At 65.8% G+C, this 26,971-nt stretch overlaps 2 protein-coding genes across 2 annotated transcripts in view; one reads left to right on the top strand and one right to left on the bottom strand.

Moving 5' to 3' along the window:
* YTHDF1 (YTH N6-methyladenosine RNA binding protein F1) overlaps positions 1–26,971 on the top strand; it is a 109,612-nt gene that overhangs the window by 19,073 nt on the left and 63,568 nt on the right. The window lies entirely within an intron of this gene.
* COL20A1 (collagen type XX alpha 1 chain) lies at positions 1,043–25,659 on the bottom strand (the record flags this gene model as incomplete). Its single annotated transcript, XM_082743032.1, is given in 40 exon segments — positions 1,043–1,509; positions 2,913–3,045; positions 3,352–3,542; positions 4,305–4,394; positions 4,609–4,675; positions 4,771–4,806; positions 5,336–5,407; positions 6,068–6,121; positions 6,391–6,420; positions 6,422–6,445; positions 6,580–6,624; positions 7,823–7,876; positions 8,474–8,547; positions 8,550–8,559; positions 9,111–9,145; positions 9,148–9,187; positions 9,272–9,321; positions 9,324–9,429; positions 9,845–9,954; positions 10,152–10,294; positions 10,352–10,433; positions 10,513–10,573; positions 11,059–11,124; positions 11,436–11,596; positions 13,572–13,701; positions 13,874–14,106; positions 14,109–14,186; positions 14,429–14,508; positions 14,609–15,250; positions 15,344–15,504; positions 15,771–15,904; positions 16,095–16,259; positions 16,708–16,827; positions 17,152–17,401; positions 18,677–18,903; positions 19,870–19,969; positions 19,971–19,973; positions 22,086–22,185; positions 25,103–25,229; positions 25,635–25,659. Coding segments are annotated over 40 exon segments (4,776 nt in total).

Here is a 26,971-nt window from a genome sequence, read left to right as displayed (position 1 = left end):
CCGGCCGAGCAGGGAGCCCCACGTGGGGCTCGATCCCAGGACCCTGAGATCATGACCCGAGCCGAAGGCAGAGGCTTAACCCACTGAGCCACCCAGGCGCCCCTGGGCTTTGCCTTTCAACACAGCTTGGAGAGCTCATCTTCTGATGAGTTAAATTCTCTTCTATTTATTGTAATTTCTGCTACACTGGGGTATGTTTGAGCTGTTTTTCTGGTTTCTCTGTTTACTCGTTCTATCCCGTCCCAGAAAAGAAAACTTGACCTCGCTGACTCATCTTGAGGGTTATACGTTCTACTTTTTCCCTCCTGGTGGCTGCTCCCAACTTAAAACCAAGGTTTATGTTTTAAGAGTTTAATAAATTAATATCCTGCCACCCACCACCAAATAAAGCAAGGGCTTTGGGTGTCTTCAGGAACCTGCCCTGCTACACACCAGCCACCGCGGAAGGATCTAGAATTGCAGTGACTTGTCCGTGTGGAGGGCTTCATTATTCAGTCGGTAGCAGATCTCATTAGGCCTTCCAGTGACTGTGGGGTTTCCCGCGCGTAGCCTCTAATTTCTCCCTTTTCTGCCCCGCCCAGCTGGGGTGCCAGAGGATCTCCTGTCCCTTCCGAGACTCTGTGGACTCGGAGCATGTTTTTCCCCATTGATGTCAGTGATAGTTCCACTGGATGTAAAATTTGAGTATTTTTTCTTCAACACTTCGGGTCATCACACTCCTGTCTTCTGACGCTGACCTGACTTCTCAGGATAATTTCCATTGTCTTTGTCATGTTTTGCATTAAAGAATCTAAGGGTGTAGGGTTTTTTGGTTTTTTTAGACAGGGGAGGGGAGGGTCAGCGGGGGAGGGTCAGCGGGAGAGGGCGGGGAGGGGGGAATCTGCAGAGGCTCCCGCTGAGCGCAGAGTCACTGTGGGGCTCCGCTGTGGGGCTCCGCCGTGGGGCTCTGTCTCCAGACCCGGGGAGCATGACCTGAGTGGAAACCGACCCAGACGCGTAACCAGCTGAGCCCCAGACGCCCTCTAAGCTTGCATTTTAAAAGTCAATCCCGTTTGGGTTTCGAGCCTGCAGTGCGAGGTCTCAGGTCTCCTCGAATCCTCAGATTTCTAACACAACGCGATTTCCGCGCTCCGCAGCCCGCGTCCTCTTGCCCCCGTTTCATCGTGGGACCCGCCGTGACACCGACACTCACATTCTCTCTTTCTCGTGCCATCTGAGCCCCGGGAGACGCCTCCCCACGGACAGTGCCGCCCGGGTTCCGGGGTGTCCGAGACCGCCCGGCCACCGGCCTCTTGTCTCGCACGGGGCTGCGCGCCGCCCCTGCTTTACCGCTGCGAGCCCCGGCCCCGCGGCGCTCCATCCGTGCTCCCCTCTCTGAAGGCGCCGTGACCCTGGTGAACAGGGAGAGCGCGCGTGTGCGTGGCGGTCTGGAGGCCGCGCCGTCGGCCCAGTCGGCCTCTCGGCTCCCCGACGCTTCGTCTCCCCGACCCGGCGGCCGTGGGCGCGTGTCTGTGTCCGGGAGCGCGTGAGTGGGAAGGTGAGCGTGAGCCCGCGCGTGTGTGGAGGCTCTGGGTGCTACCGTGGCCTCACGTGGACTCGTGCAGTCAGCCACGGGGGAGGGCACGGGATCGCTGTCCCCAGCCCACCGAGCTGGGTCGGAGGCGGCAGGCTGGGCCGCGGCAGATCAGGGCGGGCGGGGCGGGGAGCCGGTGCCCTCTCCTGCCTCCCGGACCGAGCAGCCCGGGGCGGGTGCCTCACGTCTGCCCCCCACCCCAACAGGGTCCCCCTGGCCGAGCCTTCACACCCGGGGAGCCAGCCGCATGGCTTCTACTCACGGTGAGACGGCGGCCCCCACACTTCTGTCCTCAGAACCTGCCCTCCCCCGCCCAGACCGCTCCCCGCAGGGCTCAGCCTCCTGCGGGCAGCTCCGACCTCTGCCCGCCCTCATCACCTCTGTCTCTGTCCACGGAGGAGGTCCCTGAGGTCTCCCCCACAGCCCGTGTAAGAAGCTCAGAAGCCCCAGAGGCCTCCTAAGTTGAGGTCCAGACCCCAGCCCACCTGCCCCTGGCCCTGGGCTCCACTTTCTCTGTTCCCCCGCCATTCCAGGTGCCGCGGTCCAGGCCTCCACGCTGCGTCCCTGCTAGAGCCTTCTGCCAGCGTCCACTTCCCTCGGGTTTGTCTCTGCTCAAATGTCCCCTCAGAAGCCTTTGTGGGCCTCTGCATCTAAAGGAGGCCTGCCCCAAGCTCTCCCTAGCACTGGGAACGGGGCAGCCTTGACAGGCTGTGGCGGGTGTGGCCCCAGACCCGCTGCTGGGAAGGTCTCTCCGTGAGCAAAAGTGGGACATGGCTGGGGTGGGGCACGGCACCAGCTGTCCTATCCAGGCTGCTGGGTGGGAGCGGGGGGCACTGGCCCTGACAAGGCACGGGGCCAGCCGGTCAGGGTCCCCATGGGGCCCGAGCACAGGAGAGGTGAGCCAGCCACTCCGGTGTCAGAGACGGCCTGCTTAGGGAGGTGAGGAGCCCCCAAGACTGTCCAAACCCCACACCTGGCTGGGCCCAGGAGGCCAATCAGCCAGGGTCGGCAGGGGGGCTGGGCACCGCGTTTGAAGACCCCCCACCCACCGTAGCTCAGAGTGCAGCTGAGAAGTTGTGTCCTGGGGCACGAAGTCACGCCGTAACGGAGACGGTGGGACAGGGGTCCTCAAGGCCATGGAAGGATGACACTTCTCTCTGAGGGCCCAGGGTGGGGAGCCCTGGCCTCGCCCCGGCAGGGATGGGCTCCAGGCCCCAGGGACACCCCTCCCTGGAGTGAGCAGCCCCCCTTGGCCAGCGCGATGCCATTCATCTGAGTGCGGAACACAGTACAAAGGAAAGGCTCCCACCACCCCCTTCGGCCCCCAGGTCCCTCCCACCACCCCCTTCGGCCCCCAGGTCTCCCCCAGGACTCGCTGCTCCTGCCTCTTCCTCCCGCCCGCACAGCTGTTCTCGGTGCCGAGTCTGGGGGTGGGGGGGTGCAGGGTCACTGTGGGCAGCATGGGGGCCATCCTGGCAGGAGAGAAGGGGGGACAGGTCTGAAGGAGGTGGCAGGCCGCAGACAGCCCACCGGGCACCGCAGACTCGAGCCCCCCGAGTCTGGGCGGGGCCAGCGGGGCCAGAGGGTCTGCTTCTCATGGCACCACTCGAACGTGTCCCCCACCCAGGGCCCTTACCCACTTGGGTCAGGTGCCCACTGCCGGGCACGGGTGGTCTGCACTCCTGACATGCCCACCCCTGGCCGGGGCCTCCCTGGGCTCCCCTGTTGCCCCCACATCTGCCCTTGAGCTGGTGAGACTCAGGAAGCCCGCCTAGTACCTGTACCTCAGCCAGCCGGTAGGCCCTGCTCCTTGGCACCCGCACTCCGCCCGCGCTGCCCCCGGCGCGCACCTGCTCCCCAGGACCCCCTCCTCCCACAGGTGGGGGCTCACCTGCTCCCCCTGGGGGTCCTGGAGGCTTGTTCCCTTCCAGCCCCGGGGTGCCCATGTGACTGAGGGCTCCGGGTTCCCCTGGGCAGGAGAGAGCTGTGGTAAGCTGAGAGGTGCAGGAGGTGACACTCTCCCTTCTTGGGGACCCTGTCCTGACAGACCGGAAGTCGGGTGCCTGAGCCCCAGACAGACACCAGCTCTTGGCTCCGCCAGGTCAGTGGTGTGGTGGGGCCCCAGCGGGGGAGGCTCGGTGGGGGCCCTCATGACGGCCTGGGCCAGCCTTGTCGGAGAGGGGGTGCTCATCCCGCAGGCCGTGTCTGGAGAACCGTGATGGGCTGTGGTGGGAAGGGGCTTCCCACAGCGAGGCCCTGTCCCCTAACCCGACGTGTAGCCGGGGGTGGGAGGCAGGGCCCCTCCCTGCTGCTCGCTTCTCCCTGTCCAGGCCCACGGGCTCTGTCTCCCCCGTCCGTCCTAGCGCTTGAGCTGTGACCAGCGGTGCAGCCCCAGTCAGGCCGAGGGACATAGGACAAGGTCATTAGACCAAGGCCCCTGCTGGGGCGCCTGGGTGGCTCCGTGGGTTAAAGCCTCTGCCCTGTTGCACCCGAGCTCGTGAGGAGGACAGAGGGAAGGATGGCGGGACCCTCTGGGGACCCCAGGAAGCCCATTCCTGCCCCGAGCAAACGGTGTGTGCTTCGGGGCCCCAGGAGGATGGGGAACCGGGCCCACAGGACCCCCAGCCCAGTACGGGGGAGGGGCTGCAGTGCACCTGACCCTCCCCACGGAGCCAGTTCCTCTGTTCTCAGGGCGCAGGCCGTCGTCCCCCGCTTCTCCAGGGAGCTTCACCGAGTCTGCTGGGGGGCCCGGGGGCCTCCAAGATGGGTCTGGGGGGCCTGGCGCTCTCACGGAGGAAGGAGTGGAGCTTCCGTACATGAGCTGGGGTTGCGGCGGAGGGGGCATCAGCGGGGTGGGCGTGGAGTGAAGGGCGCCCCACATACTTTCCCCCTCACTCCACGTTGCATGGCCAAGGAGAATGGCCACGCCAGGCTGGGCTTGCTGGCGACGAGGGGCCCAGGCTGCTATGAGCACAGAGGCTGCACCGGAAGCCTGGGAGGCTCTGGGGTCCTCACAAGGAAGCTGCACCACTCACCCTGGATGGCAGCCTCGCAGGCCTGGCCCAGGAGCTGGTAGATGGTGGCCAGGGACTGTGGCTCGCCCTGCAAGGGAGAGGGGCCACATGGCCACGAGCCATGCCCAGTGGTTCCCCATACTCCCCAGGAAGTGCCCAGACCCCAGTGAGGGGCCGACTCCCCTTCTCTCCTCGCTCCCCTGTGGGTCCTGGTAGGCCCTTAAGCAGAGGAAAAGGAGAAAGTGACAGAGAAGTGAACTAACAGCAGAGGAGCCGCGTCTGGACCCCATCCTGGCTCCCCTCTGGGCGGGGTGCCCCCTGACTCTGCTCCCAGTGCGGCAGGGGTCCCACCCATGTGGGGGGAGGAAGACCCGGCAGGGCGGAGCCTGATCCCAGGGAGCCGCAGGGAGTGCCCCAGGGACAAAGGGCCTGCCCTTAGCAGGCAAGCGCAGGACGAAGCCCAGAAACCCACGGGCCTGTACAGAGCATGTCCCCACCCGTGGGCCTGCTTTCCTCCCCCTCCCCAGCTGGAGCCCACCCCGGCTTATAGGCCCCGTGTGCCCCCCCACCCTGGAGCCCAGAGCCCCCATGTCGGGACCCTCTGTGAGGTGGCTCCAGGCCCTCTCTGCTCCGGGTGAGCCCCAGACCCAAGCGCTTTGCAGGCCCGGCTCTACGAGGCGGCCTGAGGCTTTTGCTCACATTTGCTCCCTGCCCCCCAACTCCTGGGGAGGCGGTAGGTGGGACTTACCGTGGGCCCCACGGCCCCCGGGGGTCCTCTCTCCCCACTGGTGCCCCTGGCCCCGGCCGTGCCATGGAAGCCCTGCAGAGGTACGGGGTTAGCTGTAGGCCCCCCAAGAACGTGGCTCCTCCTCCCTCCCGCGCTGGCTCCCTGCAGCCTTGGACCAAGAGTGGATCCCTTAACGCGTCCTAGCCTCTCATCCCCACCGCGGGGCTGGTCCACGCCCCAAGCCCAGGGCAGAGTCCACCTGCCCCACCTTCAGCCCTGATTCTTTCCTACAATATCCCTTGACGCTATTCCTGCTGTCCCGACTCCCACCATCCCTGAAGGGCACGTCGGGGAGAGGCACCAGGCTGAGCCTGCCCTGCCTCTCCACCCACCCCGCCAGCCCCGCTCAGAGCAGCAGGGACCCGCTGGCTGGGGAGGGCAGCCGAGAAGGAGAAGGGGCCCCGGTTGTGTCCTGCAGCCTGCCTCACCCCCCCCCAGGCCCACCTGAGTCGGCTCCCACCACGTGGGTCTCATGCAGGGGTGCCTGGGGCTGTCCAACCCGCCTGGGGAGGTGGGAAAGGCCCTCGCACAGTGCTCGACGGGCCCCGGGGACCTCTGCAGGGCTCCGGCCCAGGAGGAGAGGCCTCCTGTCACCCCCTCCAGCGGGGGCCTGCTCTGTGTTCAGCCCCAAGCCTGGGCAGGGGGGTGGGGTGAGGGGTTGGGGTAGAGCGTCGCAGGACACATGGTGCCTACCCTGGGGCCTGGAGGTCCAGGCAGGCTGGCGCCCCTCTCAAGGCCTCGCATTCCCTGAGCACAAAGGAAGAGGCAAGCTGGGGCAGGAGGGGGACTGGCGGCCCTACACGCCATCCCCCGGACGCCCACGTGGTCGCAGACACGACCGGTCCCCGGGAAGGTGGTGCGCTCCCCTGTGCATCACTCAGAGCCCAGGCGGCCAGCCCAGCTCAGGGCCTGCCTCCCCGGCCCGGGGCACTGACCGCAGCCCCCTCCCTGCAGGCCAGGCCACCACCCCCACGGCCTCTGGCCAAGACCCCTCCTGTGGCAGGCTTCTCTCCCACCTTTGGTCCCTGGAGGCCGACCTTCCCCGGGGGCGCCCTGGTGACCAGGATGGCCCTAGAAGGGAACATAGATGACTGGCCAGGCTGAGGCCAAGGTCTGAAGTTGGGGAGGAGGCCCGGTTTCCGAGACCCACGTCCCCAGCCTATTCCCTCCCCGCCCACGTGCCCCGAGTGGTCTGACCCCACTACCTTCAAGCCTGGAAACCCCTTCTCTCCTTTGACCCCTGGTGGGCCCTGGAGAGGAAAGAGACTCGGCAGGAAGTCTGTTCTGGAGGAAGGGGGAGGCGGCACCTACTCCAGGTCCCTGCACGGTTCGGGCCTCAGTCCCTGGCGACCCCTGCCGACCTGCAAGACCCTCAGGTCCCATCTGTTTGGGTGGCAGACGCAGGCAGGGGAGGGGCTGAGAAGGCCTGGGGAGACTCTAGCAGCCCCTCCCTGGACCCTGTCCCTACTGGTACCGCTGGCCCTCCAGCTGACTTTGGTACCCAGACCCAGGCTTGTGCAGAGACATCTGCACTGCACTGCCCACCCCAGGAGGGGTCCTGCGGCGACCCTCTCTACAACCAGGAACGGCCCGAGGCCACGGCTCCAGGTCCCAGAGCCTGGGAACCTGTCTTCCCTTCCTGACCTGGAGGGGTGCAGAAACGGCCGTGGCAGTGCCAACCCGGACGGGCAGTCACAGCCTCCAAAGCCCAGGCCCCAGACTCAGGCCTGGCTGGAGCATCCTTCCCAGACTCTGAGGGACTCGGGGACACCCACTGCTTCCACTGCTGGACATCGCGGGGGTGGTGAGAGGATGCTGTCAGGTAACGCTCGTGAGCCAAGCGTGGAAGGTACCGACCTCCACAAAAAAAACGGCGGCATGAGCTTGTGCGCACACAAGGCAGCCCAGGATCCGGCAGGACACTCAGATCAGTCACCAAACTAGCAGCTCCAGGACGAGAGGTCGGGCTGTGTCCACAGCAGCGAACCTGATTTAGCACCCACACTCGAGTTCCAGTCTAGTAAGACAAGACGCGCAGACGGGGCAGCCACACCCCAAAGCCTCAGTGCCCGCCCCGCACTGGGTCTGCACAGCCACGGGCGGTTAAACGTGGTCAGGACTCAGGCACGTGGTAGTATCCACAGAGCGTGAACGCCCCCCAAGAATTAGTAAGAAAAGCGACCCAGTGGAAAGGGTTAAAAGGACATTTGTCCGACAAAAAAATTCCAGCAACTTCCACAGGGAGCTGGAGCTGCTTTAGGAGAAAAGCCTGTTAAACCAGCAGCAACAGGGTCCCCTGGTCAGAGCGCTCAGGGTCAGGGTCATTTCTGGGGCTGGGGTGGGGAGCTGGCCCCTCCCTGGGGAGGGCACCTAGCTTCTAGCTGTGGGGCTCCCTCTGCATTCTCAGGAAAGGTAGGGTCCAGCCCTATGGGACTCCCCACTGCTCACCCTGGGCCCTGGGAAGCCCTGCTCTCCTGGGGCTCCGTTCCTTCCAGGGAGGCCCTGCAGGGGCACGGTAAGGGCTCAGCGCAGTCCCCCCAAGGGCCCCACAGTATTGGCCTGGACTGCAGTCCCCAAGTTTGGGTGGAGAAAGGGAAGTGTCTTCCAGGACAAGAGAACCCCAGCCTATCCTTCCCTCCCACAGCCTCTGCGGAGAGCAGGCTCCTGTTCTGACAGGTCCTGTTTCCAATCCTGACCCCGTCTGGTGTGGGCCACAGAGCCCGAGCCAGTGCCTGTCCACCAACAGTCTCACTGCAGGCCCCGCCCAGTGGGGGATGGTCCAGGGCCTAGAGCGTGGCCTCCCAGGGTCCCCCAGCCAGAGTACCCAGGACAGAGGCCGCCCACATGGCTGTGATGCATGGCCAGGCCTTGTCACACTCACTGGCCCCCAGCAGCACAGTGCTGCAGCCCCACGGGGAAATGGGGGATATGCTGGCCCCCACACCAGAGAGGGCTCAGCTCAGGGGAGGGCAGCTGGGGAGGGGTCGCATGAGGCAACTGGGGGGCGTGAGAGCGCGTGCGGCTGGCTGGGGCCGCTGCTCGGTGCTGTGACCATGGAATGTTGCCAGGAGCCCCTGGTCACCCCAGGGGAGGACTCACTGGAGGTCCTGGGGGCCCTGGGGGCCCAGGGGTCTGCGAGGAACAGGTGCAGGCAGAAGAGAAGGCAAGGCAGTCTCTCCATCCTTCTGGGAGAAAGGAGACGCCACTCATTAAGTGCGTCCCCAGCTGTTCTCGTCTGAGCTAGAGCTCAGAGTAGCCACAGACTCTGGGGTTCTAGGACTCCTGGCAGGCTGGGAATGAAGGGCAGGGACCCCATCCTGGGCGCCACCCTTCAAGGCTGCCCTGCCTGGGCCATCTCACAGTCCCTCCTAAGTCCCGAGCATGGCCAAGCCCAGGGTGGGTCCAATGCGAGGAACCCGGCCACACTTGCAAGGTGTAGAGGCCGACCAAGTCTCTGGTGGTCCCTCTGGCTTTGCCGGCTGAGCCCCTTCCTGGCCCGCAGCGTACACCCCAGCTGTGCCTGCAGGAAAGGGCAGTGGGCACCCCTGCAGCTGGGGACTTCCTGACACATTCCAGCCTGCCTGGCCCCCAGGGCCTCGGGCTGCCCAGGGTGCCGGCTCTGGCCCAGAGGCCACCTCCTCCAGGAAGCCTGTCCTGCTCTCCCCCAGTCCCATGGTGATGGACATGCTGTCTACCCCCAGACTCTAGGAGCCTCGGCAGGCGCGGGCCCACCTACCGCCGCAGGGAGCTCGCAGCACACGTCCTTCCCTGCCAGGAGTCCCTGCACACGAAGTGCAGCAGCTGGAGCTGTAACTACAACAGAGAGGGTCAGCCAGACCAGGCCGGGTTTCCGTGGCCCCCTCCGGCCTGGCCCGGCAGGACAAGTCCCGTGCTCACTGTGGCTGAGCTGCTCCGGGGGCCCTGGGCCTTGGCCAGCCTCCCAGCATCACGAAGCCCATGGCAGGTGGGCTGTCGGCCTCCCCAATTGGCCTCTCGGCCACCTTCTGGCAGTCCACGTAGAGCGTGACCTTGGAGTGGCCCACGGCCACGTGCACCTGCCGGACACCAGCACGGGTTCCCCTACGGCCCCAGCCAGCCAGGGGGAGCAAGGGCCCGTCACGAGGGTGGCAGGACCCTGACTCCACCTCAGGTCTCATGGGACACCCCCTCGTGGGGCCTCAGTTTCCCCTTTATAAAGGAGACTGAATCGCACCGTCCCAAGGGCTGGGATGCTCTCAGACCCACGTGAAGACCTCTGTCGAGAGGGGAGTGCGGGGCAGAGGCTCAGACAGGCCAGACAGGACTTTTCAGGAAAACGGGGGACGCAGGGGCGGGCCGCGGTGTGTGAGGGGCTTGCGGGTGGCAGGCAGTCACGTCCTGTGTGTCCTGGGGGGGCCTGTCCCCAAACTCAGGGACTGGAGGAGGGTCTTGGGGGAGGCACACTCCAGTCGTTCAGGAACCTTCCAGGACCTTGTGGAAGCTTCCAAAGAAAATCTTCCTCACTTCGGGCAGGTCAAAGGTCACCTCTTGCAGGGTGGCCCTGGGGTCATGGTTGAAGTAGGTCAGAGACTTCCTGCCAGCTGCAGGGGAGGGGGAGGAGCGCATGGGACCCCCAGAGCAGAGTGGGGCGGCCCCAGGCAGGACAGCACGCCGACGCACCCCAAGCCTCAGGGGCCCGAGCATGGACGTGGCTCTGCCCGGGGCATCCTGGGCTGGCGCGGCACAGAGCTCCTCCGGGTGCACAGACCTGGGCCCGGCACCCTCCCCACGGACTGACCGTCCAGCAGGACCCCCAGGATGGGCTGCAGGTCCTCAGCCTTCATCTGCCGTAAAGCAAAGGCCTCACGGGGAGTCTCGGGCAGCGCGTGCAGCAGGAAGACCACCGTGTGCTCCGGCGGGGGTGCAGCCAGCTGGGAGCCACTGTAGGGGCACAGGTGGGGGTGACTGCAGGCCCAGGAGCAGTGGGGGGGGTCCCACCATCCCCCAGACCCATGGCGCTGCAGTGCGGGGGTCTGCGACCACGCGGGGCCTCTCCTGCTCCCCAACAGTAACACGCGGTCTGTGGGGGACAGAAGCGCCCCAGGCTGGTGGGGGTTCAGCCACACATGCTCTGTGGCCGGCACCAAAGCTCACCCTACCAGAGTCAGTGTTGACGACACTCCTGGGCAGGGTCCTCCAAGACCCCATTCCCTGGGGGCGCTACAGGGGCAGAGGGCAGGTCACGGGGGCCTGGCAGGAGGGTCTCGGCCTGTGTCCTGGGGTTAGGAGCCCACAAGCCCACAGGTGGCTCCGCCCTCAGGAGTCGCCCCTGCTGACCCGAGCTTGTTGGTGTGCTCAGAACAGGCAGACAGGGGGTGTGTCTGTGCCAGCACCCAGTGGCGCCCGCTCAGGGGTGGGAAGGGCAGGGAGCAGGGTGTTAGGTCACCCAGTAGCATTGTTCCTGCAGGCCTACAGCTTCACTCTCTGCCCTTCGTTTGCTCTTAGGATGACCAAGAGCCCAAAGAGCCAGCCCTGCACATTCTTGAGGTTCTCTGAGTAAGCGGACCCCAGGGCCTTGGCACAGGCTGCTCCTTCTTCCTCAGTGCTTTCCCCTTCCCTGCTGTCTCCCCGGTGGCTCTTACTTGTCTGCCACTTCCTCGGCAGGCCTTCCTGACCCTTCAACTCTTCGCAGCCTGGAGCCCCACTCTGGCAGCTATCACGGCAGGGGGCACTTGGCGCTGGGTGACCTCCCCTGGGGTGGCTGATCGCATCTGGGGTGGGGGCCACACCGGCAGAACCGTGAGCTCCAGAGGGTGGATAGTGAGGGCCTGAGACAGTCTGTCGCTTGCAGAAAAGGGACAAGGATGGCAGACCAGGCGTCGCCCAGGGAGGACAGCCTCAGGGTTCCGGACCCTCCGAGCAGCCCGCCCTGATAGAGACCCCAGATTCAAGCTCGGACGGGAGGAAGGGGCCACTGAGAAAGAGACCGGCTTCAGCCACCCACACGCAGAGGGAAGACCTGTCACCCCCTGAAAGAAACGTTAGCGCGGGAGCAGGTTGGGGTGGGTGGGAGTCAGCGGGCGCTGAGGGAGCGCGAGCTCAGGCGGGAGCGCGGCGGCCGGCAGAGCCGCACCTTCCGCAGCCGCTCCCGGGCCCCCCACCTGGCCCAGCGGGTCAGCCGAGCGTCCTTCAAGAGCGTGAAGGTCCGGGTGCAGCCGGACGCCGCACGCTCCATGGCAACGCCTCAGAGGGACGCGTGCTCCTGCTCCACCAGCCCGAAGCCGGCCACGAGGTCGAAGCCGGCCACGAGGTGGAAGCTTGGGTGGGCGTGATCAGAGACTGGGAAGGAGAGAAAACACCAGGGAGGGCGGAGAGGAGCAGCCCAGGGCACACAGACGGGAAGACGGTGACTGCGAAGACCATGGACCGACGCACCCTTGGGGCCCGCGGTGGGTGGGAGTCGGGCTGGGTGACGCCAGGGTGACGCCAGCCCTGGTAGCGGCAAGGGTGCCCCCCCACCGCACCTGGGCTGACTCAGCTCACGGCGTCTGCGCCTGCTCTGACGTCAGGGGCACGAGTGAATGTGACCTTGCCTCCCTAGGTGTCCAGTGTGGCCCTGGGCCTGGGGCGGGAGCAGGGGGAGGTGGGAGAAGCCACACCTTACTGCGGGCAGATCTGCCACTCACATGTCAGCCCCGTGTCAGGGCCCGTCCCTGGGTGACCCCGGCCTTGACTCCTCTCCCAGCTCCCAGTTAGCAGAGAGCCTGCGGGAGGCCGAGCAGGACCCACGGCCCCGGCCTGGTCTCTGCATGGCCACGTCCTCTCTGTGACCTCCATAGTGACGTGAGAAGAAAACACCAGCTCATGGGGACCCCCTGCCTGACTGCTTCTAGTGACCCCATGACCTGGTGCAGCCACTGCCCCTTCATGGCAGGTGGGGGTCCCCGGCTGCCTTCCCCACGAGGACGCAACAGGAGGGACAGGTGGGACATGGGAGGGTCCCTACCTGGGCGGGGCTGAGGGTGGGGCAGGCTGCCGGGAGGGTCAGTGGCAGATTCGACTCCATCCGGGGCCCCTGGTGGTCACCCTGTCCTCAAGTCCACAGTGCATGGCAGCCACAGCCTCATTCATACCAGCTTACTGCTCTCCAGGCCTGGGGGCCCCACACCACGGGGGCGGGACAGAGAAGGGACAGGGACGGTATTCTGCTCCCCTGGTGGCCACAATTCCAGCCCCGGAAGACAGTACCCGGCCATGGGGGCTCCGACTGGGTGCTGCACCCTGACACTGGCCACCCAAGGTGCCAAGGGGCCAGGAAGATGCGTGGCTGTGGGTATGTGCTAACCTGGCCACGCAGGCTTCCTCCACGGCCAGGGGCACAGGAGGTGCTCTGAAGTGGTCCGCGGGCCGGTAAAGGCACCACAGAGGGAGGACCCAATCCCCAGAGGCATTCAAGCGAAAACTGGACGGCCCTGTGGAGGGCCACAGAAGGAAGCTGCAGCGGCCGAGCTGAATGGCCTCTGAGGGTCCTCTGTTCGGAGTGTCTGATTTTCCAAGGAAACCAGCAACAAACCAGAACCAGCAGGGTCCTCGCCTGCGGGTGGCAGTCCCCCAGGGACCACTGAGGCCTTGTCCATGAACTTGATACATCAAGGGAGGTCAGCCTGGGCCTCCGCAAGTAGTGCCCCTGTGACCATCACCTGCCCTCTCTGTGATCTGCATTCGGCTGGCCCAGGACTCCTGCCGGGCTGGATGTCTGCCCTGACCTCCTGGACACACGTACAGAACCACGAGCCCACTCCGCAGTTCCGAGTAGCTGCGGGCAAGGGCTCCATCCGGCCCCCAGCCGCACCGCGCCGCACCCGTTATATTGGACTGATACGGTCTTAACCGTGGGCTTTCTGTCCGCGCTGCACAACAGGGAAGGTTTCCATGAAAACCCCGGAGCGCCCTTCTGCTACCTCTGTGCTGCTGGGTGACGTGCGGAGTGCAACAGACAGCACACCCTGCTGGCAGGTCCCCAGGGCCCAGGCGTCCAGGTGCCTGGCTGGGTCTGGGGCCTGCCTAGGTCTGGGGTCTCGTTGGGTCTGACTGGGGGCTGCCTGGGCATGAGGGTCTGGGGTCCAGCTGGGGTCTGGATGGGTCTGGACCTGGCTGGGGCCTGCAGAGGTGTGAGTGTGGGGTCTGTCTGGGTCTGGTGGTCTTGGTGCCCACTCACTCATCCGGCCTGTAGCAGACACTGGCGCGCTCTCCCTTGCTCCGTAGACCGCCGAGACCTGGACCCTATATTTGGTGGCTGCCAGCAGGTCGGGGAGCGTCACGTGGTTCCTGGGTCTTGGGACAGAGATCTGGGAGGGGACACGTCCCCTGAGCCCCCCACCCCAGACCATCTCTGCTCTCATTTGCCTGTGTTCTGCCACGGAAGTGTTGCCCCTCCACAGGCTGGGCGGGCTCGCTCCCCGCCGCGGCGCCCGGGACCTGGGCGCCCATGAGGAGCCTCCCTGCTCCACCAAGACCCACCGACTTCTCCGGCCCTTGCCAGCTCTGCACCTGGACGCCGCAGTCCGTGCCAGGCTTCCGGCCGTCCAGCAGCACCTCTGGCTGCCCCACCTGCACCTGCAGGGGTGCGGCAGGCAAGCTGGCCCCTGCCCGTGGCGCTGCCCAGCCCCGCAGCCCCCAGAGCACCCTCCTCTGCCTCCCCTCCCGGTGGCTCGGGGAGGCTGGCGAGCATCGCACCAGGTACTGCGTGGCCTCGCCGATGGCCGCTGGATGAGGCGGACGATGGTGGGCGTCCCTGCAGCCAGGGTCAGTGCCTGGGGCGGAGGCAGAGGCGCTGGGGGCAGGGGGCCACTTTAGGGACGCAGCACCCTGCAGAAAGCATACGCACACACACGGAGGGGCCTCACTCAAGTGACAGAGGGCCCCGGGCCATGCCGACTTTGCGGTGGGTCTCAGTGGAGACGGAGGCGGGAGGGTGGGGGTCACCCACAGACCCCTCCGACTCTGTCCCCAGACTTCGCTTTGGGCCGCGTTTCCAGTGGACAGCTCTGCGGGTTTCTGTTTAAGACTGCCTGCCCTGAGGGTGGGCGTGCCCGGCCCCCAGGTGAGAAGCCCCTCGGAGAAGCCACACGGCGTAGGGTCCAGAAACGGCAAATCTACGCGGACCGCCGCAGACAGGGGAGTGCCAGGGGCTGAGGGGCTGGGGGGCCGGCGGCAGCAGCTTGGGGGTGAAGAGCTACTCTGGTGAGGACCTACTCCACAGCCAACTGTGGACAACGGCAGGACCCACGGCCGCGGAGCCTCACACCACACGGCTGAGTTGTTGCAACGTGGGAATTACGTCTTGAGAAAGCTTCTAAGGGGGCTCGTGGCCGCCCGAGAGGGCAGGAGACCCATAGCAGGCGCAAGTAACTCAGAAGAGGACACCGAGGGTCAGGAAGGCCCAGTGACACCGTGGGCGGGCTGAGACCAGGCCAGGCTCTGCACCACCCCTGCTGGCGGGAGTGACCCCCAAACCCCAGCATGATGCCACCCCACCCACTTGTGGTCACAAGGTCCCCCAGACCCTCGCCGACCCCGGCCTCGCCAACAGGGAGCACAGACACCAAGTCCTCGGGGCCAACGGTCAGGTTGTGAAGCGTCATGGACAAGGCAGGCCCATCCAGCACCACCCGGAACAGAAGCCACAGTTGAGCCTGTGGGGTGGGGTGGGCAGCGCAGGGGTGTGGGGCACAGGGGTGCAGGGCACAGGGTTGCGGGGCAGCGCAGGGGTGTGGGGCAGGCACACGATCAGCTCTGGTGGGGCTGAGGTCAGTCCTTGCTTCCCACGGTGACCTCGGCCACCACACAGCCACAGGTGGCGCGAGGACGCACGCCCACTCCCCCTTTCCACTCGCGCTTGCGGACCACCCTCACCGTGCCCTCCGTCCTGCAGGACGGCTGCACACACGTGGCCCCGACGCTGTCCACGGCCGGCAGAGAGCCCCTCACCTCCTGTGGGGGGCCACCCCGGAAGGCCGCCACGTGACCAGATACTTGAGCGGCAGCTGGGGGTCTGGGGTCCAGGACAAGTGGAGGGGGTCGCCTGGGTCAAGGTGAGTCTGGCGGGAGTGAAGATGTGTCCGGGGCCGGGGTGGCCACAGCTGGTGTGACTGTGGGAGGGAAGGAGGCCGGTCAATGGCCCAGCAGGTGGCCTGCATTACCAGCTGCCCTGCTCTCCCCAGCAGCCACTTCCCGGAGGGACAGGTGTCCCCCAGGCTGCAGATACCCTCAGATCCCTGGGAGCCAAGGGGAGGGGGCCTCAGGGCGTCCCATCTGGGGGCCACAACCACCCTCTCCCTCTGCCCAGGGGGGCCAGGCAGGACTGTGGCCAGTGAGGGGGACTCTGCTCACCAGGGCCCCGGCTCCCGCCTTAGACCTTCTGGCAGATGAGGCGGCTGAGCAAGCCGGCCAGGGTGCCAAGCTGGGGGAAGTCCCGCACGCTGTGGACGGTGAGGTCTAGCGGGGGGGACTCCAGGAGCCGCAGCTCGGCCTCGTCTGCGTTCTGCCCACCTGCTCACAGGGTACAGCAGCGAGGACTCCCCCGGCCCCACCCACCACGCGTCTGTCCCATCCGGCTAGCACGACCAGGGGCCCCTGGCCTGAGTCACCCAGCGGTCTCCTCCAGCCCAGGGCGGAGGGGTGGGAATGGAAGTTGCCCACCCGGCCATGAGAAACCCAGCCGAGGATGGGGGCTGCTCACCCACAGCAAAGACAGCGACACCCAGGTCCTTGAGGACGCGGCCAGCAGCATGGGCATCGTCCTGGGGTTTGCCGTCCGTCACTAGGACCACCACCTTGGCTGCCTCTGGGCGGGGCCCCGCTCCCGGCTTCAGGTTCTGCTCCCGCACGTGAGTCAGGGCCAGGCCTTGGGCAGTCAAGAGTAAAGGCGTGTGGCCCAAGCGACCCTCCTGCCCGACACCGTTCCGCCGGCCCCTGACCCCAGCACAGGGCCCACCGAGTCTGTCCCGCCACGCCAGTGGGGGCTCCAGAGGCAGGACCCACCACAAGACCCAGGGGGCTGCCTGTGGGACACGCTGCTTGGGGGCTGCTTCCACGGGCGGCCCCTCCCGGGAGCTTGCACCCATCAGAGGAGCCACTGGCTTCCAGCAAGGACGGCTGACAGGAAGCCCCGTGTTCACCCGAGGTCATTAAGGGATGACCTGCTCTCTACAAAGGTGTGAGTCAGACTCAGCACCCACATTGCCCTCGGCTTCAAGTCTGGGAGGCTGCCCTGTGGGATGGAGTCGGGGGGACTCTGGGACAGAGAGCTGGACAGACCCCCAAGGCTGGGACTGCTGGGGGCCCAGGCGCACCCGTGAACGTGTTTCCCCCTTTATAGCGGAGGCTACAGACAGCTGCCAGCACCTTGTCCTTGCTGCGGAAGGCGCTGAGGTCCCACTCGGTCTGGGGGTCTCCACTGTACTGAGTCAGGCCTGGGCAGGGGCAGTTCTGGGTGCTGAGCTGCCCAGTGCACACACGGCCTCACCGGGACACCAGGCAGGGTACACGTTTGCACCCGGACAGGTCACCAGATCGTCCCCCAGCCCCTGCAGGAGCCCCCACCTGCCCGGCCTGGGGGGGGCTCAGCCTGTGGGTGGCCAGGGACCACAATCGGCAGGGCTGTCCTCCGGGTTCCCCAGGAGGCTCTGTGCCTCCTCCCCAACTTGCCGTTTCTCAGAATTGGGCCTCCCCTGGGTGGGGGTAGGATTTGTGGGGACACCTCGGGCAGGGCGGTGGGGCAGGGGGTTGGTACCCACCGACTTGGACTTGATTTGGCCCGATCTCAAAGGGCTCAATGATGCTGGCCAGGAAATCTTTGACCTGCTGGAAATGACCATGGCCAACACTCCAGGACCCGTCCACCAGGAAGAGCGTGTCCACGGTGTGGGGGGGTGTGCAGCAGAACTGGGGGTTGGCTGGGAGGGAGGAGCTGGGCCAGGGCCGCACCACTCTAAAGCCCCCCCCGAACGGCTCCAGGCTATGCTGCAGCCCCCAGGGTCTCCTTTCCTGTGTTGGTGGACAGAGAGGGGCCATGGGGCTCTGGCCTCAAGTAAGGCAAGTGGCCAGGTCTTGGGGACCCTCACCGGACTCAGAATTCCCTGTGTGAACCCTGGTCTATGGTGTCAGCCCTCTGAGTGCCCTCAGGAAGGGCTAATGAGACCCCTAGGTGCCCCAGCACCTCTGCCTTCCAGTGGCCTCGGCAGGGCTGGTCCCCAGGTGCGGCTGTCGATGTGGGGACCAGCGGACAGAGACCAGCCAAGGGGTGTCGACTGGGGGGTGGTCAGCATGGCCGGCAGCTCTGGCCTCAGGCCTCACTGGCTGGGACAGTGGCTTGTCCTGATGGCCTAGGAGCTCTTTGGACACAAAGTCTATAAACTTGGTGCCTCCAGGCTGAGCCCCGGACCCAGGCCAGACCCCTTGTGAGGACTCCTGGGTAGGGTGAATACAAGGAAATCCCATCTGATGTGGGGCACAGCCCTGCTCAAAGCACTAAGTGGCTGCGGAGACTGTCCCAGCAGTCACCAAGCCCACTGGGAGACAGCGAGGGCGAGAGAGGGGACGTGTCCACCTGAGGAGAGAGATACCTCTCTCCTGTGACTGACGGGGACACAAAGTCAGGGGCATCCTGGTCTGGTGGAGGAGGCTTGGCTGGCAGAAACACCACAGCTGTCTGCCCTGGGTCACACAGCGCCCCCCCCCCCGACCCCCCCCGACCCCCCCGGCCCACCCCCCTCCCCCCAGCCCCCAGAACCAGGTGTCCCGGCAGCTGTCCCGGCATTTACCTGGCGTCTGTCGTTCCTGCAGAGCCCTGGGCCTGGCTCTCCCGCTCCGGGTCTGTGGAGGGCTGGGAAGGGGCCTTGCCCCCTAAGCCCCTGGCTGGGCGCTGTTCCTCGCCAGACAGCCCTGCCGAGGTCACAGCCGGGTCACTTCCCACCTGCCACACTCAGGCGTGGGGCAGCAAGGGGCATGGGCGCCCGAGTGCACTCACCGGCCTGTCCCTGTGAGCTGGGGCGGGTGCCGGAGGGCGGCCGGCTGGCTCAAGGAGAAGCTGGGACGGGAGGGCCGACCCGCGGGAGAGCGGGAGCCGCGGAGGGTGACCCTCCCTCTCCCCATTCTGCACCACCAAGGCTGGGGGAGTCTTGACCTGGGGACGAGGCAACTCGGGGCTCAGGGCCTGGGCTCCCGGCATGGGAGGGTGTGGGCTCCGCGGCCGCCTCCGGGGGCTTCCGGCTGCTCCCGCTTGTCGCGTGACTCTTCAGGTCCTGGGCTTCAGGGGGACGCGTGGGGCCGGGAGCGTCCCCCACCCCCGGGGCCTGCTCCTCCCACACAGCCCCGCTCCGCGGCCAGGTCCCCTGTGCAGGTCCCAGACTTACGCACAAACTCCCTCTGCGCCGGCAGGGCGCTCCCGGAGCCGGTGAGCTTGAAGATCTGCACGGTGTAGCCCTTGGAGGGGCTCAAGCGCCCCACTGGGGCCTTGGTGGTCAGAATCACCTCCTGCTCTGCGTCCCCTGGGGCGGGGGTGGGGAGGGAGACCGAGGCCGGGCGTGTGTCCAGGTGCACGTGTGTTCGTGGCCGTGCACATTGCGGAGTGGGGTGGGCCTTCAACCTCTAAATTTAAAAAGATTCCCCACGACTGCTAGTTCACGTCGCCTCCGTCAGAAACCAACACAAGCTTTTTCTGAAGGAAGACAATGTCACGTCAGGTCCTCAGGTACTTCCGTGAGTTTTCACAGCGGCTGCCGCCCAGCGACGGGCGACCAGGCGTGCAAGGAACAAGGGGAAGTGAGGAGAAACAGCAGGGGTGGGAAGAGACCCACTGGGCGTCCAGACAACGGCGCGCGCGGCTCTAAGTGAGCTGTGCTACCCACTTAGGAGACCTAGAGACGAGCCGACGGATCCAGGCATCAAACTAGAAACAACCGAAAAGAAATCCTAGAATATAAAAACCAAACGGACATTTTCCAGATGGAAATTCTAGAATGGGAGAACAAAACCTGAACCACCTCTTAAATGTCAATGAAGACAAGCAGTGGGATACAGGTCAGGATAGAAAACGAGAAATACGGCGTCTGCGGGGCTCAGCAGCGAAGCGTCTGCCTTCGGCTCAGGTCATGACCTCGGAGTCCTGGGATCGAGCCCCGCAAAGGGTGCCCCGCTCAGCAGGGAGTCTGCCCCTCCCTCTCCATCTGCTGCTCCCCCTACTTGTGCGCACTCTCTAATAAATAAATAAATCTTCTTTAAAAATGGAGAAATAAAGGAATTAAAAATACAGAAGAATGAACCAGAGGCAACGGAGCAGGGAGAGCCTTCGGTGCGAGCTGACGAGGGGAGCACTGGCGCCTCACGGGCCTCACGGGCCTCACCTCCCGCTCCTGTCCACGCTGTCCTTCCCTCCCGCGGACACACGGGTGCTGGGCTGGAGGAGCTGGGCCCAGAGCGGGGTGCCAGCCGCCGGCCCTGCCGGAGCCCCGTACCTGCCGCGGGCTTCACCTGCCCCAGGAAGCCGAGGCCGCTTCCCTCCGCCTCCCTGCACTTCGTCTGCAGCCGGTCCTCGGGCAGCACGGCCAGCCTCAGGCAGCTGCTCGCCGGGGAGACAAGACCAGGGGATCAGCGCTGACCCCTGCACAGCACCTGGCAGCCGTGGGGGCCCAGCCCCACCCACCGGGGGACACCGGAGAACCTGAGGCCTTATCTGGGGCTGGAGGGGGACTGGGCCCTCCGAGGGTCCCAGGTGCCAAGGCCGCATGGTGTGTCCAGTGAAGAGACGGCCCCCACCCAGGGAGGCCCGCACGGCTCTGTGAGGGGCGCCCCTGCCCTGCTGACCGGGGCCCAGACCAGCATCCAGGATCAGTAGGAAGAGCCCTGCTGGGGTGCTGTGCCTGTCCTGGGAGGAAGAGGGGCGTGGGGGCCTGAGGCCTGGGGCACGGCCTGGCCATCAGGGAAGCTTCCGGGAGGTCCGTGGCAGGGTGGGTATTTTTGGAACAGGGGGACAGAGATGGGCTTCTTCTGGCTGCCCCAGTGAGAGCTGGGTCACGAGAGCAGGGTTGGGGGCGCCCAGGGCAGACACAATGACCACTGGTTCAGAGGGGGAAGCAGCTGGACTGGGCCCCCGGACGTGCCCGGCGGCCCCCGGGAGCACCAGGCTGAAAGGCCGGAACGTCTCACGGTGGAGCCATGAAAAGCCACTTGTAAGCAGGACCCTCCCAAGTCCGTCGCACGGCGCCTCTGACATGTTGGGGGAGACATGCCCCGCTGCCTTGGGGCTCTGCATGTTAAGGGGCCTCAGTGGGGCACAGGGCAGACGGCCGGGGGCCTGCTGGTGGGAAGCCTCCCAGGAACGCCCCCTCAGCAGGGCCATCCCCAGGGAAGGCAGCCCGGACCTGCAGGACCCCATCCTCCACCCTCCCAGGGTCCGGGAGACCCAGGTCTGCCCAGAGTCTGCAGGGGCCCTGCTGAACCCGGAGCACAGGCTGTCCGTGGGCTCACGAGCGACTTGGCCCCACCATCGCGTGAACCTGTCAGAGCCATGGGGACCCGGGGACATGCCCCACGACCACGGCCAGTCTGCATGCCAAGCCAGCACCAAGGAAGAGTGGTCAGCAGACCTGTGCCTCCCACCACGCGAGGTGTGGCCACACGGTGTGCCCCTCGGGCCGGGCACGCGTTCTCAACAGAGACTGGGCGTCAGACACAGCAAGACTCTGGCGGTGGCCCAGGAGTGGCATCTTCCAACGGGGGAGTCGCAGTCTCCTGCCCTCACAGGACTCGCTGGGAGTCGCCCGGGCTGGGGGCCAAGCCAGGGCGCTGGCAGCCACCTTCCCAGAACAGTGCAGGCGGGTGCCCCTCGTGGGGAGCTCAGCGAGGACGCAGCCATGTTCCCCAGTCGCGTCCCTTTTGGGCTATTCCGAGGACACGGTGATGAGTGTCACAAAGGTAAGGACCGTCAGTTAGACGAGCCCCTCAGCCGGCCCGGTAGGAAGCCCTCAGTGTGGGCCGTAAGGCGCTGCAGGGAGGGCTGGGCAGCCCTGCGTTCTCCCTGTGCCTCAGAGTGAGCAGGGAAAGGGCGAGGGCAGACGGCAGAGAACGCTGCTCTGCTGGGAGGACAGGAGGAAAAGGGGGTTTTCCTGGTTTTACTCTGGCTTTCTGCTGCTTGGAAATTTTACACTGAAGAGGTGTCCTGATGGGGCGCCTGGGGGGCTCAGTCACTATGCGTCTGCCTTCGGTCCAGGTCATGATCCCAGGGTCCCGGGGTCGAGCCCACATCGGGCTCCCTGCTCCGTGGGAAGCCTGCTTCTGCCTCTCCCACGCCCCCTGCTTGTGTTCCCTCTCGCGCTTGCTGTCAAATAAATAAATAAAATCTTAAAAAAAAAAAAAAAGTGGTGTCCTGAAATAGTGCAAGATAAAGCATGGACATAAGACAGAATTCAGGGCCGCGTGTGCTAGTAAGTGTCAGAAAGCACATAGCAGTGTCCCCACGCGGGCCCGACAGATAGCGAGTCTGAAGGTCCAGCAAAAGCCGCGGGTAGCACTTGGGGCAGAGGACACAGGTCCTCGAGCACACGTTCAACTCAGAACTCCAAGGGAGTCAGGAGTAGGCGGCGGAGACCCCTCCTGAGTGGGGCCTGTGCCCTGCCCTGGGGTGGGGCCGGGCACTGACCGGTGCCACATCCCCAGGAAGCGCCCCCCCCACGTCCTTACCTTGTCCCTGGCCAAGTCCCAAGGCGACACCCAGCCACAGCCAGAGGCAAAGCCCAAGATGGGGGCGTGTGAGGGCACCCGCGGAGCACGGCCTTGGGGAGAGTCGGCTCGGCCATCCTCCGTCTGTCCGTCCACCATGCACCCATCAGTCCAGCCAGCCGTACCGGGCATCCCACACGCCGTGATCTGGAGCTGCCCCCTACAGTGGACCTGTGTCCCGCACAGCCTGTGCAGGTGTTTCCCTGGGTGAGTGGTCAGCTGCCCTTCCCCTGCACACCCTGGAGGCATCAGGCTGTCGCAGCCTCTGGTCCTGCATCCCGCTCTCAGGACATTCTCACGGGCCGGCCCAGGCCCTGACTGCTGACCCGGCCACGCAATCGTCGTTAGGACAGACTGGGACAGCTTCTGCCAGGGCCACGGGGCCTGGGGAGGGAACAGAGCCATGTAGGGCCAAACCCTGTCTGCAGCCCGAGGGGCATCAGAGCTGGGACCTCAGTTTGGGCACAGCCCGTTGGGGGCAGCGCAGCAAGCCCTCTGCCAGCCCCAGGAGGGTGTGTCCTGCCTGAGGACTGGCCCCAGTCGGCCTCTCGGCTGGGAAGCCCTTGCACACAGGTTCAAGCCCCACATAGCCTGGGGGGCTGCCTCTGTGGACAGTGCAGAAGGGACGCCCAGCACAGAAGCTCAGGACCCCAGCCACACCCAGGGAGGGGGGCATCAGCCCTACAGAGTCGAGCTGCTGAGCTTGCAGGCATCTTTGGGGCTGCGAAGGGCTGGGGGCCGGTGCATGGGCTCTGGACTCCCCCGGGCCCAAGTCCCCTCCTGATCCACATTCTGAAGCCAGACCCCCCTGCTCCCCAGAAACTGGGCTTGGTGGGACCCTCGCGGGCAGCCCTCTGCACTCTGCTCTCCCTGCCCCGGGCCTCCTGGACAAGGCAAGATCATTCTCTGATCACGGACCTGGGCAGACCCCTGGTGGCTTTCCTTGTCCACCACCCAGCCCCCCAGGACCACAGGTGAGTCACTAACCTCCTGGGCGCGGGTGGCATCCCTGGGCCCTCATGCACTCCCCCACTCTGGTCCTGCTGCAGCCACGAGAGCCAGGGTTTATTAAGGTCCCCGTCCCTCCTCCCCTCCACGTCACTGCCCACCTCTGGCCTCCTCCCCTCGCGGGGCTCTCTCCCCGTTCCCAGCTACAGCCCCAGAGTAGGGGTATAGAGTTCCTGCGTGAAGGACAGTTGCCTCAGGGCGGGGATCCCACAGCACCAAACACGTTCATCCCTCACTCGACATGGTCGGCCCCAAAGCGGAGATCACAGGGCAGGCACCTCAGGGACCAAGGCCACTGTGTGCGGACAGATGACGGGCCGGTGCCTCCGGTGGCCAGTGGCGGGGAACACTTCCTTCGGGCTCCCCTATCTTTGGCCCAGTGCCCAGGCCCACACTGGCCCCGCCAGGAACCCTTCCTTGCAGTAACGGCGTCTCCATTGCCCTCTGGGTCTACAGAGCCACACAAGTGTGCAGCCCCTCCCAGCCACCAGGACAGCCCGAAGCCTGCTGCTTAGGCGGGGACACTGGCCAGACCAGACCCCATTCCAGCCCCAGCCCTGGACCTACCTGACCTGGGATCATCCACCCAAGGTCACTGAGGGGTGAGGGGAGCTGACTACCAGGAACCCCACAGGGCTGGTAGCCTGTGCTGACCCCAGATTCTGGAGACGGGCGCTTTGGAGGGGCTGGCACAGCAGGGGCTCTCGGGCTGGGAGGCCACAGTTGGAGACACGGTGCATGCTGGAGGCTGGCAGACTTCAGTGGGCAGAGTTCTGGGTCCGGATGCTGCTGGGGGAGGAGGGCCCTTACCCGACTCCCACGGGAGCTCAGCACCCTCCCCACACTCTTGTCCATAGGGAGGACACTGCCTCGCCACTGACAGTCTACCAGCCCCAGACCTGGTAACACTGCTGGGCGGTGAGGGTGCACGGTCCCGGACCTGGGCCAGAAGACCAAGATGGCCCTGCTGTAGGTGCCACAGCGCCCCTCTGTGCACCCCGCTAGCCCGCCCCGCTAGCCCTGTCCTGACCGCTTCGTGAGCCCTGCTCTCTCCTGGGCAGACAGTGCTCCTGTGGCCAGGAAGGGCCTCAGGCCTAGGCCAGCTGGGTCTCTGTGACTTGCCAGAGCCTGAGGACCCAGGCCTGGACACCAGGACACCAGTGCTGATGGACGCAGAGCTCGGGGTGCTGGGCACCTGCCCGACCCTGGGACCTACACCGCAGCCAAGCCCCACATGCTCGTGTGCACCAGCAGAGAGGACTGGATCTAGGAGCCACAGACAGACACTGGACACACCGCGTCCACCTGTGGCTCGTGGGCACTTGGGACACACACGCACACACTCACACGCACCCCACTGGGGTGCCACCCTCCACACACGTAAGTCAGTCAACTCAGCACCCCTGGCTGGGCGCTGTCCACCCTCCCGTGCGTGCTCACCCTGGAGTCCTGCAGAGCCTCAGAAGCCCCAGAGACTCTTTAGCAACGTCAGGGCTGCCCCGGGTCACTGAGAAAGAACAGGACAGCTGCACGTGCTGGCTGGCCTTCAGCCAGCGTGCAGGCAGGGACCCCGTGTGCACCCCGAGCACAGGTCCCACTTCCCCAGTCCCCGGCTGATGCAGGGGGGTGAGCCCCCTTGACCGTATCAGTTGGGTCAGACCCAGCAGGACCGGTGGGATGGGGGTGGTGCACCCCAGACCGTGCAGAGGGGAGACCCCAGGAAGGCCCCAGCTCCGGGCGTGAGGTGCCAGGACAGTCACAGCACCGGGGCTTGGAGGCACAGCAGCTTGCTGGACGACTGAACGGGGTGGCAGAGGCCGACCTGTGTTAGGGGCATGGCCCAGAGAAAGTGCAGAAGCTCACGGGGAGGCCCAGAGAGAGCAGGGCCGGCCTTCTAGCACCTGCCGGCTGGCCCGTGCCAGCACCCTCCACGAGGGGTCTGCAGCAACCAGGGACCCTCACCGTATGGTGGTCATACAAGTCCCTGGTCGGCCCAGTATCCTGGAGCCGGGGTCTGGGTGGAACTGCATGCAGGAGGCCAGAGGGCTTGAGGGCAGCCTCTTGGCCACTGGCCCAACTCCCCGCCAAGCTGGCCGGAAAGGCAGAGGGCCGTCACGGGTCGGTGAGGACCCCTGGGATCCAGCCAGAACTGACCCTGGGACTGTCCCGTGTAGGACCCAGCCCCCTTGGGCCCATGCCCCACCCAGATCTGCCTCCCGAGACCAGATGACCCACGGGAGACCACCCAGAAGAGAGCTCGGGAAAGTGCACTCAGCGTCCCTTCGCTCCGCGTCTGACCGCTCCCCCGCGGGGGCCGTCAGCAGCGCGCGCGCAGGCTGAAACAGACGGCGTGGGGCTGCCGAGCATTTCTGCCCAGGGCCAGGTGAGCTGCTGTGGGCACTGGGTCCCAGGCAGACACCCGCTGGAGACCTCCTTGCCCTCCTACCCGCATCTCCGGGAACCCCCTGCCCCTGCAACCGCGCTGGAAGCTCACCTGCATCACTGCGTCGCTCCGTCATGACCCTGCCCAGGAGAGGACCAGGGAGGTGCTCGAGCCCCAGCTCCCCACGCGGGGCCCCACCTGCACAGGAGCACCTGTCTTGGTCTGCGAGGGGCCTCGGAACGCCACGTCCCGGCACCCCAGAAGAGGGCGCGGCGCACAGTCCCCCTGCCCGCAGACATCTGAACACTCCACCACCCTGGCTACTGCATTTGGTATTGAAGGGGGCTCCCAAGCCTAAGGCAGCTCACTCCCAACGTACCACGGCCTCCAGGACGAGACTACAGAAGAGAGCGCAGCCGGGGCCCCACGGAACCCACCAGAGCTGCAGGAAGAGCCAGAACTCCCACCCCGACGGGGGAGGGCCCCGGAGTAGAAACCAAGCCCTGACTGACTGGGGGCGGACAGCTGATGCTCCTGCACGCACCGTCACCCTGGGATGCGCGGCCTCGGGCTGGCAGACTGACCTTGGGCTCAGCTCTCTGCCCTGGGGGCCTCTCCCTCGAGACCAGCAGGCTGCCAGCTCAGTGACCGAGACTCTCAGGCAGCAAACGCGCAGCTGCTCCATGCCGGGTGTCCCTGTTCCTCCCGGTGTCCTCCAGGCAGAGCTGTGGGCTACTGCACTGGTCTGGACAGCCCCCTGGTGACGGCCAGCTCAGACACACCGCAGACTGACCCTTCTGCTGCTGGCACCCATGCTGGGAGGGCCTGTCCTGGGACGTGAACGGCTGGTGGCAGCGGAGCTCGTGGTGGGCACATCTGGCACCTATCACCCGGTAGGACCCAGGCACACGCACTGGCTGGTCCAAGAGCAGCTGACAGTAGTGCAGGGACCAGAGGGAGGGGTGTGGGATGGAGGACCCAGCACGGCTGCGGCTTGCGAGCGAGTCCATCAGACTGGTGGGGGAAAGGCACCTTGTCCATACTGGACTGAGACTGTGAACAAGGGGGTGGTGGCACGGGGGGCGCCAGGTGGTCTCTGGGCACACGAGGAGACCCACGTCACCACGAGCCAAGCCCTGGGAGCAGAGCACAGTGCTGGCAGACGCAGGGGTGGCAACCCAGCCCGACAGAAACGTTCCTCTCTCTAGACTGGTGGGAAGGCCTGGACACCACGGGGCTCCTCAATGAACCCTGGGGAGACCACCCCGCTGACCCGCACCCTGACCTGGGCTCAGGAGACACGTGCTGGCCGGCCTCCCCTCCCGTTTCACTTTACGCCCCCACTTCTCAGCTGTCTGTGGTGTCCTCGGCGAGCCACCTTGGCTCCGGTAGGCCCGTGCTTGCATGGACAGAGGGCCCAGGTGTCGGGGGCCTTGTATGGCCATGCG

This window comes from Mustela nivalis (assembly GCF_964662115.1).
Source record: "Mustela nivalis genome assembly, chromosome: 8".
Lineage (NCBI taxonomy): Eukaryota > Metazoa > Chordata > Mammalia > Carnivora > Mustelidae > Mustela > Mustela nivalis.
This window is presented reverse-complemented; position numbering and strand designations above follow the sequence as displayed.